The following is a 14901-nucleotide window of genomic DNA, read 5'->3' as shown; positions in this document are numbered from 1 at the left end:
CAACATCGGGAGTCGTCCAAGGAACCCCCTATCCAGCGCCAAGACCGAAAGCGAGCCAACGAAGATGGACCCGATAGACCTTCTCCGAAGCGACCGCAGATATCAGGACCGTCCGCCACCGAGACGCTCGGTAACGCCGCAGCAGATAACGCCGATCCCGATGGCCTAATCGATTTCCGGAGGAGAGAAGGACGTTGGCCGCGTTAATGCCTTGAACCTAGACTGGAGCTCTTGCTTGCGCGAAAGCTGTCCTTGTCCACCTTCGGCGGACGTGGGCGATCGAACTCTGGCTCGTGTATAATACGGAGCGACCGGAAGCCGCGCGAGATACATCAATTACCAGCACCAAAAATACGGAGCGGACCGCCGTCATTGACGAGCCTGCCACTTGCGGGCAATGGACAAGGCTGTGCTAGCAAGAGTCGCGTCACCTAAGATGTCGAATAGGGGCATGTCTATGCTGAACGACTTGGCTATCCAGTTGCGCAATTCTACGGCGGATAGAGAGTCTACGCCGTGGGAATGCAGCGGCTTTTCTGGGTCTAGCCGGCTCTCTTGCGTGCCGAGCAAAAGCGACAGACGAGCCGCGAGAGCTTCCCCAGCGATGCCCGCGGCGTCGGACAGCGACGCAGCAGACGTCATTTTTTCGCTGATATTATTCTGCTGTCCCTGGCCGACTGATCGCGCATCTTTGCCGCTAAACGACGGGACAGGTATATGATGCATGTGCCCCCACAGGGGCTGTGCCATAGTGAAGAAGACGTCGTCGATGTGCTTCCAATGGGAGGGAGGCCGGATGCCGACAACGGCCTGGCAAGAGATGCCGGCTGTCGATAAGGCGATGGCAGACTGGTAATGAGTATCTAGAAGGGCGTAGATCTCGTCAGTGTATATCAGCTCAACCTGAACCCTGCCCTGAAACAGAGACATGCGATCTGCATGTGTCGCTAGGTAACCCTCGTCGGCAACCGGGCCTAGGTCGAGAACTGTACCCCGTCTGCCCATGGAGACACGATAGTGGGCCAAAGCATCCATATACGTGTTTCCCGCATTATACGCGGCCAGCGAGGTCCTCCCAATAATCCCGGCCATCGACGATATCATAAAAAAGAAGTCGAGCTGCTCGGGAAGCTCTTCGTGGAGGTTCCATGACCCAGCGACCTTAGGGTCAATAGCCGCTTTCCAATCATCGTAACTGAGTTTCTGGAATATGTTCTCCTAAACCATTTGGTGAGCGATTCCTCGAGTGAGCGCAGAATGTCTCGGGCAAGCTTACTTTCATGACCATCGTGGCTTGGATGCAACCTTTGATGGAAGGCATGCTTTGCGAGTAGCCCAGTAACAGCGACCTCAAAGCGACCCTATCAGTTATGTCGCAGCGTGGCGTCTCGACCTTGATTCCTAGTTCCGCACATTCCGCTAGAAGGTTCAAAGCCTCTGGCGTCTTGGGACCGGACCTCGACAGTAAAACCATGTAGCGGGCACCGCGGCTCACAAGCCAACGGGCGAATGACCTCCCTAGACCCCCGAGGCCTCCGGCGATGACGTAGGTCGCGTTCGGGTCTAGTTTGCAACCGCATGGATTCGTAACATGGACCTGTTTTATCCTCGTGATCAGCAAAGTGCTATAACACCCTATGAGCTGGAGTGAGAGAATAGGAGAGGTCTCCAGGGTAGTTTAGTTAGATGGGGATATGGTATAACGTGGTCTTACATCGATGACATCCATATTATTGAACTCCACAACAACGGTCTCCCGGCCCTTAGTCTGCTTTAGGTGGTTGAAGATGCCAGTGACGTTGGAAGCAGTGAAAGAGGCTACACTGTGTCGCACGCCTTTCGCGACCCACGTAGCGACTAGAGTAAGGATATGCTGTAGCAGGTTTAGATCCGGGGCGCTACCGCCCGTGAGGCCCTCTCCGACTCGGACTGTCGAGAAAGACACGTTTGAAGGAACGTAATGCGCGGTTCGCGAATGCTCTGGGAGCGCCCAAGAAGTGAGGAACATGACACATCGGCCCCCAGGTCGGACGCAGTGCATCAGCTGGGTGGCGATTGAGTCTGTGTCCATAGCAAGCACGAGATCAAACTTTCTTTTCCATTCCGAGACGAGCATCGGGTTGTCCTCGAACCACTTCCGCGGTATTATGCATCGATGGGGGATCTTCAAGTGCTGGGCCACCCAGGCGGCCTCACCCTCGTCCGCGGCAGTCGTCCAGAGTTCCCTGGCGCCTTTTTGCCTCAGCAGCTCGATAGCAGCCTGCCCGAGCACGCTTGCTCCGAGGTCTACCAGTATGCGGTCGTGGGCTGGGGCCCACGAGCCCTGCGCTGTTGCTTGGTAGGCGGCGAGCATGGGGGAGAAGGCCCAGCAGGTATCGAGATAGGTAACGTTGGATGGGAGAGGGGAGATTTCGGTAGACTGCAACCGCAGGTGGGAGCGAAACACGCCCCCGCGACTAACGAAAACGCGGTCGCCGCGGCAGAAACGAGAGGATGGCCCGGCCTGCAGGACAAACCCGACGCAGAATGTTCCGTACGCCCCTGGCGCCTCCTCATTCCCCACCGCCAAAGCGCCGTCTCTCGACTGGAGGGAGACCGCTCTGACCATGACCTCAACGTCGCCTTGACCTTGTGCTGAGTATTCTTCAGCCGGAGATTCGATGTAGTGAGGACTGTTATATAGCGCGGCAGAGGATGTTGAGAAGGAAAAGGGGGCATGCTTTCTCAGGGGCGCCGTCTCGATTCGATGAGAGACTAGTTTCGCATCAACAGCCGCTTTCAGCGAGCCGGCCTCGACGAGCCGCCGGGTGTGCAGGGCACCGTCGATTTCGATGTATTCTTCTTCGTAGTTCTCGTTTGCAGCTCTCGCCATCATTTCTTCCACGACTTTGGCGATATGGCGTATCTTGTCGGTCTTCCCGTCTTGTGGGTCAAGATGGAGGGTGACGAGATGAAGCCCGTAATACTCAGAGCGCAGAGTTCGTGCCAGGCCGTCGAACATCCCATGGTTGGGATTCATAAGCCGGCCGCCGCCAGCAGACACCCAAAGGACTTGATGTGAGGTGCCAACTATGGATTTGAAGGTCTCCCATGAGGTTGAGTTCAAGTTCTGGATGAACGGGAACGCGTAGTCATAGTCGAGGAGAGAAATAATTAACCCGCCCTTTCCTTCTCCGTGTCCCGGCTCAAAGTTCTCTAGGGTGACCACGGGAGGGCTTATTCCGAATGATTCCCCAATTGAAGATACGAGGGAAGAGGCGAGATCGATCTGTAGGTGGGAGCCTTGATCTACCAGGATGGTCATCTGAGTATCGGATAACGGCTGGGCTGTCACCCCGTTTGTGCGGCTTTCTTCTACAGCGGTGGAAATGACCCAGCCAAAATCGGACGTTGTAGGCTGCTCAGTATCTTCCAGGGCGAAGTCAACACCCGAAAACCCACTGTGCTTTAGTACCGAATCCCAGGCGTCAATTCCGATATTTGGTGATAGAGCTCGGTTATCTGGGACGCCGGCCCACCACCCGGGGAGAAGTCCGAATACAAAGCCCAGAGTCCATGCCGTGGGTTCGAAGGCCTCCTGGATTAGGAGTTTCCCCCCAGGCCTAAGAGCCTTGCGTAAGTTCTTCATTGTGTTTTCGAGAGCCGACGAAACGTGAAGCACGCTGATTGCTATGATTAGATCATACGCGCCTTCTTGAATGCCCTGGTCTGCAAGGTTTCGTTCCATATCAAATGTGCTGAACTTCATCTGAGAGGAATGGCGCTCGAACTCTTCTCGGACGCCCAGCAACATTGCCTGGGAAATATCAGTAAAGTGGTATTCTTTACACCGCAAGGATGATGCGTTGTTGCTAGGAGTACTGTCGCGTAGGGCGTTGATGAGCAACCGGGTCCCGGCTCCAGTACCGCCACCAATTTCAAGAATGTTCATTCCGGGTCTATCGTGTGCCAACAGTTCCACATAGGTAGCGGCCTGGGCTGAACACCGGGAAAGAAGAAACTCCCTATAAAGCGGCTTCAGTTGGTTCGACTGAATAAGGAGCTCGAGAAGGTTCGTGTCGCCACGTATTATAGAGTCGAGGTTACGCGCCACTAAGGCATATACTTGGCCGATGGATCCCGTATGTTCAATGTAGGTAAGTGATTCCTCGAAAGACCGATATGGTGACAAGTCTTCGAAGTCTGCCTGTTGTTGACAGCGCACCCGCGCTAGGTGATAATGTGCCCAATCTAGGTAGTAGGTTTTCCATAGTTCCTGGTGGTCTGCTTTGTATGCATCATACCGATCGACCAGACGGGACAGAGCAACCGCGACAAGTCTCTCAAAACCCCGGGATAGCTCCGACACTGACTGTTCCGGCCGATGTACATTCTCAAGGAAAAGCCGCGTATCTCGGGGCCCCATCATATGCAGAGAAGGCTTACAGTCGATGCTCATGTAGGACTGTCTGGGGTTAGGGAATTGAGGACTAGAGGAGGGGGTTTCCGTCACGTTAGTGATCTCAAACCCTTCGTACCACAGCCTTTCAACACTCGAATCGTTCGAATCCACGACAACGCCGTTACAGGTAAAGCCCCGTTTTTTTACTGTAGATATTAAAACTGCAGCGGCAACAACGTCGTTTCGGGGCCAGCTTAGCCCGTCCTGAGAGATCCACATGCGGCTGAGATAAGTTGGAACGCTGGTGGCCATCTGCTGAGAACCCCCCCGAGACAGTGCCGTGAAGGAGAGTTGCAAGATAGCATCCAAAGAAGTCGGGTGGATCACATGCGAATGCCACCTGGCAGCAATTTCTGGATCTTCAGCCGACTTGAAAAGAACTACATCGGCTGTTGCGTGATGCTGTCGACTGAAACGCTGGTTCTGCAGCGCTTGGAATCGAGATCCGTAGTGCAAGCCACTATGCTCCAGAAACTCGTACATGTCTGTAGACTCCACGATTTCCTCACAGTGGGCTCCTACTTCCTGATAGCTTCGGGTAATGAGTTCGCGCCGCGAGTTCACTCTCTGGCTTATCCAATTATCTAGGATTTCTTCTTCGAAGTGTACCGAAACTAGGCCCTTGCAATTCAGGACCCAATCATCACCAACGTAGGTTCGGATGGCGAATTCGTATTTAGATAGACGCTTGGCTCCAGAGTCCATTCTTCGAAGCACTATCTGGACTTCAATTCCAGCTATACTGGAATCAAATTCCATTGCAGCGATAAAATGGACGTCATGCAAATTGTAGCCTTTTATAACGTGAGGCCCATCGGCTAGGCTCTTCGCAGCCTCGACCGCCATGACAAGCATTCCAGCGGCGGGATACAGCGTTCTGCCATTTATGACATGCTCGCTAATCCACGGGACCTCGGATGGCTTGAGAAAATGGCGCCAGTGAGCCTCTGCTGGGTTCCAATCGTTGGATCTAACGCCCACCAGGTCTGATGGCGGATGGCTCCTAAACCTGTAATTCCGGCTTAGTCTACCTTCGTGCCAATAGCCACGGGAATGATCAAACGGATATGCGGGAAGATCGACAAGCATTGACCGTGCGGTTTTTCCCGTCGGCTCATTCACTACTCTCAAGTTTAGAGGCAATCCCATAGAGAACAGGTCTCCCACGACGCGAAGCAAGGTGTCTGCGGCTGACTGCCCCCTTCGTAGCACGGAGCTGTAAGTTGGGCCGTCTTTCCGTGAACCCGCGCGCAATATATCGCGAAGCGGTCCCTCCAAGGCGGCGTGGGGTCCGATTTCGAGGATATGATTGACTCTAGGCGTAGAGCGATGACTCCCATCAATCTTCTTGACAACGCTGGCTGGAGGATGCTTGCACATCATTTCTATAGCCTCCACGAATTGTACGGTTGATGCCATGTTGCGTGCCCAATACGATGGTTCATTCAGGGCGTCGACTGTAACCAAGGCCCCAGTGACCGTCGATACCATGGGGATGTTCGATTTGTGCGGCGGCTTTGAAAGTGGTCGTATCATGTTAATATAACGATCAGATGCGGCCTCCATCTGACGAGAATGATACGCCACATTTACACGTAGCTTTCGCGCGAAGATACCGTCTTTGCTAAGCTGTGTTTGCAAGCCTTTGAGCATGCGTTCCTCGCCTGAGAGTGTCACATTGTTGGGGCTGTTGATGCATGCGACAGAAATACCATCCGAGTTTGAAGCGAAGCCTAGAGTTCGGCAATAATCCAAGGCTCGCGTCTCGGATAGCCCAACAGCCATCATTGCTCCTGGATTCGACAAGTCCGAATTTTGAGCGACTTCATTAGCACATAGGCCGCGGAAATATGCCAACTTCCAGGCAGACTCGGATGTGATATAACCACCGGCGTAAGCTGCAGCGATCTCGCCAGAAGAGTGGCCGGCGACAGCAGAGGGCCGGACGCCAAATTCGTGCAGCAGGTTGGCCGTAGCTACTTGCAGGACGGTGCAAAGCGTCTGGCTGAATTCGGGATCGTCGACCTTAGAAGTTTCCGGCGGCTTGGAGAGTTCATCTATTAATATCCAATGGTTAACACCAGGCACCCAACATCGAATCATCGCGTCGAGATCTGTGCCTTACCAATAACGTGCCATTGACAGCCCAGAGTCTGGAGATACTGATCCGCACGACATAGGTCGGCATAGAAGGAAGAATAATGCATCAGTTCTCTTCCCATCGCGTACCACTGCGCACCCTGTCCGGTGAATACGTATCCGATGGAAGGTAATATTTGCGAACGGACTCTGACCGGAGGTGACATTTCGGATCGAAGGGTTTTCATGCCTCCAGTCGAATTGAGGAGCGCAAATGATCTGTAGTGAAGATGGCTACGGTGGCTGTCCAGCGTATAGGCCAGATCTCCGAGAAAGTCTCGTTGACCTACGGATTGAAACGACTTTCGGCAATAACCCTCATACGCCTCCGCCATTCTCTTCGTGCCCTCTCCGTCAGCAGCTGACCAGACGATCAGTCTCGGAACCGGACTAGCTTCGAGGCCACACTGAGCGCTTGAATCTGAGAGAAGAGCTGGAATGGTGACCATTGGGGAGTAAGTGCAATGTCTTCCCGGTAGAGACCGCAGACGAAGGTAGTTGTAGGCGTCGTCAAGAACAATATGGGAATTGGCTCCTCCGTACCCGAATGAATTCACAGAGGCCCTTCGTAAACCTGGTGTCGGCCAGGGCTGGCAGTCCTCCGGGAACTAAGCGCACATAGTTAGCCTCTCGAAACTCTCACCAAAACAGTCGTTCATAATACGCCTCTTTTATAGATAGCAAAAAGCTCGTATTAGAATGCTCGCGATCAGAGTACTGGTAATATAAAAAACCCCACCTACCTTGATACGTAGATAGTCCGTGTCGATTCTGGGGTTCGTCCTTTCGAAGTTGGTGTTTGGAGGTATAATTCCCCTTTCCAAAATAAGAATTGTCTTGATGATCCCCGCCAGACCACTCGCGCCTTCAAGATGGCCAATATTCGATTTCACAGCCCCCCTGCGCCGTTGGTTAGAGCGAGTTGAACTCTAGAAGATGACGCAATGACACAAACACATATAACGGGGTTTCCGAAGACCTGTAGTCCCTGAAGGCTGAGCCGATCGCTTGTGCTTCACAAGTATCCCCTATGGGTGTGCCTGTCCCGTGAGCTTCGAAGTATCGCGTGTGCCGCATACTGAGGCTCGAACGTCGGTAAGTCTCCCGTATTAAACTTTCCTGCGCCGTACGGCTTGGCTGCGTTATTCCGGGCGTCCTACCATCTTCATTCGACGCCGTCGAGCGAATGATGGCCCGAATCGTATTGCCGTCCCGGATGGCGTCCGACAGACGTTTCAGGACCATGACTGCGATACCTTCACCGCGTGAGTACCCGTTGGCCCTGTGGTCAAAAGAATAACATCGACTATCGGGAGAAAGAAAATCGAGATTTGTCATGGCAGCATAGGCTTCCGGCGAGAATGTTAAGCTGCAGCCGGCGACGAGACTCTATATTAGATCGATAGCCGTTAGCGAATCTTGGACGTTAGACGACGAGGAGGGTCAACAACATACCATATTGCAAGATTTATTCTTCAGCGCCTGACAGGCGATGTCGAGAGCTGTTGCTGCACTTGAGCAGGCCGTGTCGAGACCGATACTCGGGCCGCGTAGGTTGAAAAACCAGCTCAGACGATTGGCAAGCATGCTGAGCCCAACTCCGACAGCGGCATACTTGGGCTGCACTTCTGCATCGCGATATAGCTGGATCATGTAATCGTAACCGAAGGATCCAGCATATACGGCGGTAGAGGTGCCCGATACCTCGGCCATGGAGAGTCCGGCTGATGCGTAATAGTCAATATATGCTCGCATACGCTAGCCTATATGAACATATGTGAACCATACCGTTCTCTAGAGCTCTGTACGTTGTCTCTAGGAGCCATCGCTGCATAGGGTCCATTGCTGCAGCTTCTGCAGGTGAGATTGAGAAAAAGTCCGCGTCAAAAAGCGATAGATCCTCATCGATGAAGTGACCCCCCCTGAGCGGGACCTGTCGACAATCAGTTTCAGGCGGCGTCAGACTAAGGTAGAAAACATTTGGGAACGATGGGTTGCGTACAGTGTTGGATCTATTCTCATGGTGGTGAAAACCCGCTAGATTCAAGCGGCTCGCAGGGAAGTCGGACGTGGCAGACTGTCTGTTCAGAAGCATCTCCCAAAATGATTCGGGACATGTTGCCTGCTGAGGGAATTTAATAGAAAAGCCACATATTGCGATAGGGTCGCTGCCATCGCCATCGAGTTCGTCTGCGCGAGTTGCCATGTCGGACGCTGTATGAGCGGTAATATCACCCACGGATGCCAGAGGAGGTAGGTCGTTCTTGAGTGAGAGACGACTGTCACATATATACCTGGGTATATGCCGTTTAAGAAAAAATTTCGTTAGAAGAATAAAATCGTTATTTAACTCAAGATAACATGGCTCTTGACGGGCTACGTATTATTAGGATGGATGTGAGTTAATGGCGCTTTCGCCTCCCCTACAATATACGCCACCGAGTAGCTCCTAGGCACTTATCCAACGGGAATAACACGTTAGCATTATCAGCATTCATAAGTATAACCATAGCATCCAGATAATGGTAGGGTTGACCCGTAGAAACGCAAGGTAATATAATTATTTCCTAGGAAACCTGAGCGCGATAGCCGCAAGTAACCGTACACCCACAAGTAACCTATAACCTCACTTATACTATTGTGATGCCCGCGTATGACCCCTCGTTTTCGTAAAATATCTCTTCCTCGCCGCCATCCATATTGAACCTGTATATGCGACCACCGAGGTCGGTTGCATAAATATACTGCCTGTTGATATCTAGTTTAATACCAATGGCCTCGTGCATGTTTCTTACGAGCAACTCGTAGTCTCTCCCGGGCCAGCTAACGACATTGCTCTCCGTCTTGATAGGCCTCGCGGCGTCTAGTGATAATCTGTTGATGCTGTTTCCCAACGGCAGCTCTCCGCGATCCGTCCAGTAAAGACTGCGCCCTCCTTCGTCAACACAAAGATTGATGGGCTCTGGTAAGTTCTGTAATAGACATTCTATGTCTGTCCGACTCTTTGCGGTTTGGCCGGGGAGAAAATCGAGATTAGCGCGAAAGATCCGGCCTTGGTTTCCCTTGGAGGGCCCCTTTTGAGTCCAATAGAGCTTGCCAGCTGGGCGAGATATAGCAACTCCCACACACCACCTAGTTGGGTCTGTCTTCTCCCGCGAGTTACTTTCGTCGCCCGTGTGCACTAGGACCTCTAGCTGCGAGCCGTCCAAGTTGCAGCGAATGATTTTCATCCCTTCCCGGTCCGCAATATAGATTTTAGAGCCCTCGTCATCAACTACAAGTTGTTTTGGAGTGTGCACCGAGCCCCGGGGAAGAATGGTCTCAACAGCTGTTCCGTCTAGCCCACAACTGAACACCGCTCCGTTGGGCAGATTGGGCATCCCCATACTGCCCCAGAAGATCCTGGCCGTCCGCAAAGAGACATCAATACCATCAGGTAGGTGTTGGTCTTTGATCAGCGTTCGCAGTCGAGAGTGCTCATTTGGGTTGGCGAAAAGAACACGGCCTGCATTAGCAGCATCCATAAAGTTAGGAGTATTGAGCCCGACGTCAATGACGAACAAGTAGAGGCGGTCATCGGACATTGTCGGAGGAGGGAGGCAAAACGGGTCACGAGGAGTAGGCTCTTGGGAATCTGTCCGACCTGTTGATTAACACAGGCACAATTTTAACATATAGTAGATGCAAAGATGCACAGAGTTATTTGTTTTCGGCCACTACCAACCCCAATTATGAAGCTTATTCGTTAGCTGTCAACGTTGTTTTTGGCTCGGGGTTTTGCGATTATGGATATTCTTATAAGAAAGTCCAGCGCCATCCAATCTCGCCTCGTTATCTACCTATGCATTTGGGCCGTGTTCTGCCCGTATCCTGCTGGGTAGGTATATTCTGTTGGATTCGGAAAGTCACACTAGATTCGTCAATAGGGCGTACCATACGGAGTGCAGAATACCTGGCTTGGACACTTGATGTACGTTGGCGGCAACAAAACGCAGCAAGTTGATGTGACAGGGCTTGTGCCGCTGCCCAGTCCCAGCCGGTATCAGCGCTGGCCGTCGTCGGCGCTGGGAAGCAATAGTAGTGGGATCAGCTCCTCTCTCCTACGACGCACCTAAGCCTTTGCTCGTCAACGCTTGGGGTAATTGTAGATACAAGGGTCTTGAAATGTAGGCCTGCAACCATTACCGGCATTTGTTATTCGGTGCCGGTCTGCTAATGCACGCCCGACTACCTATCGGGGGTAGGTTGCCTCCTCGCCTCGGGTTCCCATGAACCAGTACATAGAAAAACGGCAAGAATACATCTACGCATCTACGGAGCAACAAGGGAGTGTGTAACGTGTCCAACAAAGGAGTGAGATAACTACTGCTCTAAACCCCTGTAAGCCGGCGAACCCCTGTCATGCCCCTGCACACACTGATAAACCCTGTAGACTGCGGAACCGAATCCTTCGAACTAGGATCAAATCCTCCTTCCCAGCTCCTCGATGAAGATCTCGGCAGCCCTCTCACCAACAGACAACGCCAGGTTGTTAGTGTGAGCACTGACGTTGTGGGGTGCGATGCTTAGATCTGCCACCTTGAGGCCCGTCACGCCGTAGACGCTGAGACTCGCGTCCACCACCCCCTTTTCTTTCTGTGGGAGCATCTTGCAGGTTCCCATGGAATGCCAAGTAGTAGCCACGGTTCTGCGCAGCCATTCGTCGATAACGGCGTCGTCTTCGGCCGTATACTTGATATCGGCCACGTCGCTGGGCAAGGGCCCGTCAACGTCGACGCAGGCGGCTTGGGACTCCGGGGGAAAGAGGGGGTGGAAGAGGGCCACCTCCCCCCGATAGACGCCCATACGACGTGCAATTTCTCTCTGCTTCTTGTAGGCCCATCGGCATGTCTTTAGATCAATATCCCCGTCATCCGAGAAGAAGCCGATGTCGAAATCGATATCATCATCTAGTTTAGGACCCGTGATATGTACATAGCCGCGGGAGAACGGGTGAGTGAGGAAGGCTGAGGTGGAAAAATATTGGCCCACTGGGACCGAAAAGGGGTCGTTGGAATTGCTAGCGATGTCGAAAGAGTTAGAGCGCCCTCATCTAGGCATACTACTCGAAAAAGAGAGCAACTTACGCGGCAATAAGAGTCAGCATGACCATGGATTTCTTTGGCTCGCTCCTGAATTCGGCATCCCACGCCTTCTGAAAGTCGGGCCCCAGCGCGGCCACATCAGCGTCGTTGGGCCGAACTTTGCAAGTAGCATCCAAACAATTCCACCCTAGAATCTTGTCGTTGCTCGCGATCATCGACGGGATGTCGAATTTGCCATTGGCCAGCCCATCTAGAGTTTCCGGCACTTCTAAGCTGGACTTGTAGGAGACCGTAGAATTGATGTGGTCTTCGTACCCGACGCCGACTCCTGGGACATCGGCGACAGCTTCCACGCCCGCTTGCTTCAGAACTTCCGGATCGCCCACCCCAGATCGCTCCAGAATCAGAGGGGTTCCGATGGCCCCGCTAGAAAGGATTACCATCTTCCTAGCCTGGACTGTGCGAGCCGCCGAGCCTTGATTTGGCTGGTAGACGACGCCGGAGGCCTTATTCTCGGCAAAGAGGACTTTGACAACCTTGGATTCCACGAGAACGTGCAAGTTGGGGTGCGCGCCATCCTGCAGGCGCGGATGAAGATAACAAGTGGCTGCGTCCTGTCTCTTGCCGGCAGGGGAGATGTAGCTCAGTGCTCGCTGCGCCCCGTTGTCGGTGTTGAGGTCTGCCAAATCTTCGACTTCCTTCCAACCAACTCTAGCAATGGCATCTAGAAAATCGGCCTGAAGCCTGAAAGACCGGTGTGTCCCCTCGGAAATATGGATCGGGCCGTCGAATCCGTGCTGCTCTTTCGGACCTCGACCGTGATACGTTTCGAGCTGTGCGACTTAGTACAGGTCTGATGCTCAGGGCGGGGTTGTGCCGCATACCTTTCTCATCGGACCCAAAAGATCCTCAGCCGACCATCCGGGAGTCTTCCAAGCGTCCAAATCAGACCGCTGAGCTCGACTATACATGAGCATGTTGATAGAGGAGCCCCCTCCAAGTACGCTGGCGACAGGGAGAATGGGCTCCCGATCTGCTAGAGGGCTAGACTTATTTCCCTTGACGAATTGCGCTCTAGTGCTGTTGGGCATGACATGATTGATGTACAGGGCCGGATAGCTGATGAGGGGATCTCCTTCATTGTTAGCACCTCTCTCGATCAGCAGCACGGACAAGTCCGGGTCCGAGTCGGAAAGTCTGGATGCCACAATAGAGCCTGCCGTTCCGCCTGTTCGAAGTGATTAGGGATACTCGCGAGGAAATACTGTACGGCAGTCATGAACTAACCTCCGGCGATGATTACATCCACGGTATCAATGCCGTCCGGAAGCTCCTGATAGAGCGGCATGGCGGTGCGGAATTGGAGGACGGTTTAAACGTTAGGAGTAAATTGTTCACGCTTGCGTAGGATATTAGACGACAGGTAGGAACCTCTCGTCTACGAAGATAGCTGCTCAAGAAACAAGAGATACCCTACTTTTCTTGACGGGGCGTATGTGATATTTGACCCCTTTCTGCGGCTAGGAAGATGCTGGGTTGGGAGTGTGGCCGGTCGAGCAAAAGCCGAGGAGCGAGACGAGTGATGGTTCGATTCATGCGATGTTCCTCTGTAAATATCGTGGCGAGCCTCTTTAAGCGAATTAGATACATGGGGGCTACATGAAATATCGGTCTTAGGTACCTTGTCTGCCCTGGTACAAAGCGGCTCTCTGGTGTCGTCGTATTTAACTACCTAACCTACCTGCCAGCTAGCCGACTAAATGACCACCAGGTCGCCCCTGTGTCGCCAGGTCTTCCCTCTCTTCTTCTTTTAAAAAGATTCTAAACTGCTGCCCATATTACGAGTTCTGTCTGGCCGGCCTTGTCAGACTATTTCTCCGCAATGAAAATCCTCTGCATCCACGGCACTGGATCCAATGGCACTGTAAGTTGCCTCGATTACAACTACTAGCGCGCTGTCCAACGATTACCGCTACAAGTTGCAGAGGCTATCTCCATCTACCTAGGCAATAGTCGGGGCTGACCTAATCGCCGTAGATTATGCAGATGCAAATTGGTAGGTACCGTACCTACCAACACCCACCTCCAACCACCGGCTGGAGGCGGCTCGCTTAATTGAATACAGCGGCACTGCGATATGAACTGGAAGATGGGCACGAGTATGACTTTGTCGAGGCTGTAGCGCCGGCGCCGATGTCTGAAGGTGAGGGCGACAATACCCGCCGCACCAACATGCCGAACGTGCCAAGGGCAACAGCTCACCTGCATGGTTGGAGACAGATGTTGCATCCTTAGCCTCGCCCGACCAAGACTTTTATGCCTTCTACCATCCTGTTACTTACGGCGGGTTGCGGCAGGCGATTGATCATCTGGATGCCTTTGTCACGGCCGAGGGCCCGTACGACGCTGTCATGGGGTTCTCGGCAGGGTCGGTCCTTGCGGCTCTGTACCTGTTAGAGACGCAGCAAAAAGGGACAGGGATGCGCGCGATGCCCTTTAGATATGGCCTGTTTTTCTCCAGTGCCAAGAGCAAGGAAGCTATGAGTTCTCTGGGGATCGACCCCAACTCGGAAGCGATTCAGATTCCAACCATTCACATCTGGGGAGACAAGGATGAGATGGAGCCTACGGGCGGGAAGGATCTCAGCCAAATATGTCTTGCGTCTAGAAGGACTATTCTCGTGCACGAGGGAGGACACGAGTTTCCTCGAGACATGTCCCTCACTAAGGCTGTTCACGCCATCAGAAGGACGTTTAGCAACTAGAGGCAGGAAGGGACTAGATCGATGCTGACGGGCGGTTTGGCATATAACGTCGGTATGCCTAGAGGTGAATCTATATACAGTTGAAGGGTTGCCGTTGAGGAAGCCAGAGCTATATTACTTTTGCGCGGCACGCATAGATACCTACCTGACTCCTAGATAATAGGACTCACGTAGAATTCGAGACACACGGAAACATCACTCTACCGGGTGCTTATCTTCCAGCTATGATTCCTGCTCCTAGGTATATTATCACTTATTATCACTTATGCATGGCAGGACTTATTCCATCCAGGGTTAAAGCTCCGTACGCCGGCCAGTTTCCTATAACTTAAAAAAATAACTCCTCTTAAGTAGAGTATAGTAGTGCGCTCACCACCTTCCTTTCTTAAGCGAAGTCACAGAAGTAATAGTGGAAAGACTCCAAGCCTGACTTGCATGTAGTACTCGTCAGGCTGTGCCATATGCCTCTCCC

At 52.8% G+C, this 14901-nt stretch overlaps 4 protein-coding genes across 4 annotated transcripts; 1 reads left to right on the top strand and 3 right to left on the bottom strand.

Annotated features, from left to right (window-relative positions):
• Positions 1-369: 369 nt before the first annotated feature.
• GGS23DRAFT_612787 (putative polyketide synthase) lies at positions 370-8815 on the bottom strand (the record flags this gene model as incomplete). The annotated part of the gene is made up of 15 exons (XM_051520516.1): positions 8583-8815; positions 8369-8513; positions 8036-8304; positions 7536-7969; positions 7324-7480; positions 6567-7188; positions 2948-6498; positions 2888-2905; positions 2756-2851; positions 2629-2719; positions 2462-2598; positions 2081-2419; positions 1715-2044; positions 1277-1597; positions 370-1218 (listed from the first exon to the last, which is right to left on the bottom strand). Exons 1-15 carry the CDS (start codon positions 8784-8786, stop codon positions 370-372), a joined length of 7563 nt encoding a protein of 2520 aa, XP_051376362.1. The 5' UTR covers positions 8787-8815.
• Positions 8816-9117: 302 nt separating this feature from the next.
• GGS23DRAFT_549294 (3-hydroxyacyl-CoA dehydrogenase) lies at positions 9118-10322 on the bottom strand. The gene has a single exon (XM_051515211.1). The coding sequence runs from the start codon at positions 10162-10164 to the stop codon at positions 9211-9213; it is 954 nt and encodes a 317-aa protein (XP_051376361.1). The 5' UTR covers positions 10165-10322; the 3' UTR covers positions 9118-9210.
• A 546-nt stretch (positions 10323-10868) lies between these two features.
• On the bottom strand, positions 10869-13102 carry GGS23DRAFT_187159 (alcohol oxidase-like protein). Its single transcript, XM_051511683.1, has 4 exons — positions 12952-13102; positions 12549-12892; positions 11707-12497; positions 10869-11639 (listed from the first exon to the last, which is right to left on the bottom strand). The coding sequence occupies exons 1-4, from the start codon at positions 13010-13012 to the stop codon at positions 11042-11044; spliced, it is 1794 nt and encodes a 597-aa protein (XP_051376360.1). The 5' UTR covers positions 13013-13102; the 3' UTR covers positions 10869-11041.
• Positions 13103-13422: 320 nt separating this feature from the next.
• GGS23DRAFT_187150 (serine hydrolase-domain-containing protein) lies at positions 13423-14628 on the top strand. Its single transcript, XM_051511682.1, has 4 exons — positions 13423-13588; positions 13702-13720; positions 13790-13867; positions 13945-14628. Exons 1-4 carry the CDS (start codon positions 13547-13549, stop codon positions 14427-14429), a joined length of 624 nt encoding a protein of 207 aa, XP_051376359.1. The 5' UTR covers positions 13423-13546; the 3' UTR covers positions 14430-14628.
• Positions 14629-14901: the final 273 nt, after the last annotated feature.

This window comes from Durotheca rogersii (assembly GCF_024521655.1).
Source record: "Durotheca rogersii strain YMJ 92031201 chromosome Unknown GGS23scaffold_2, whole genome shotgun sequence".
NCBI lineage: Eukaryota > Fungi > Ascomycota > Sordariomycetes > Xylariales > Xylariaceae > Durotheca > Durotheca rogersii.
This window is presented reverse-complemented; position numbering and strand designations above follow the sequence as displayed.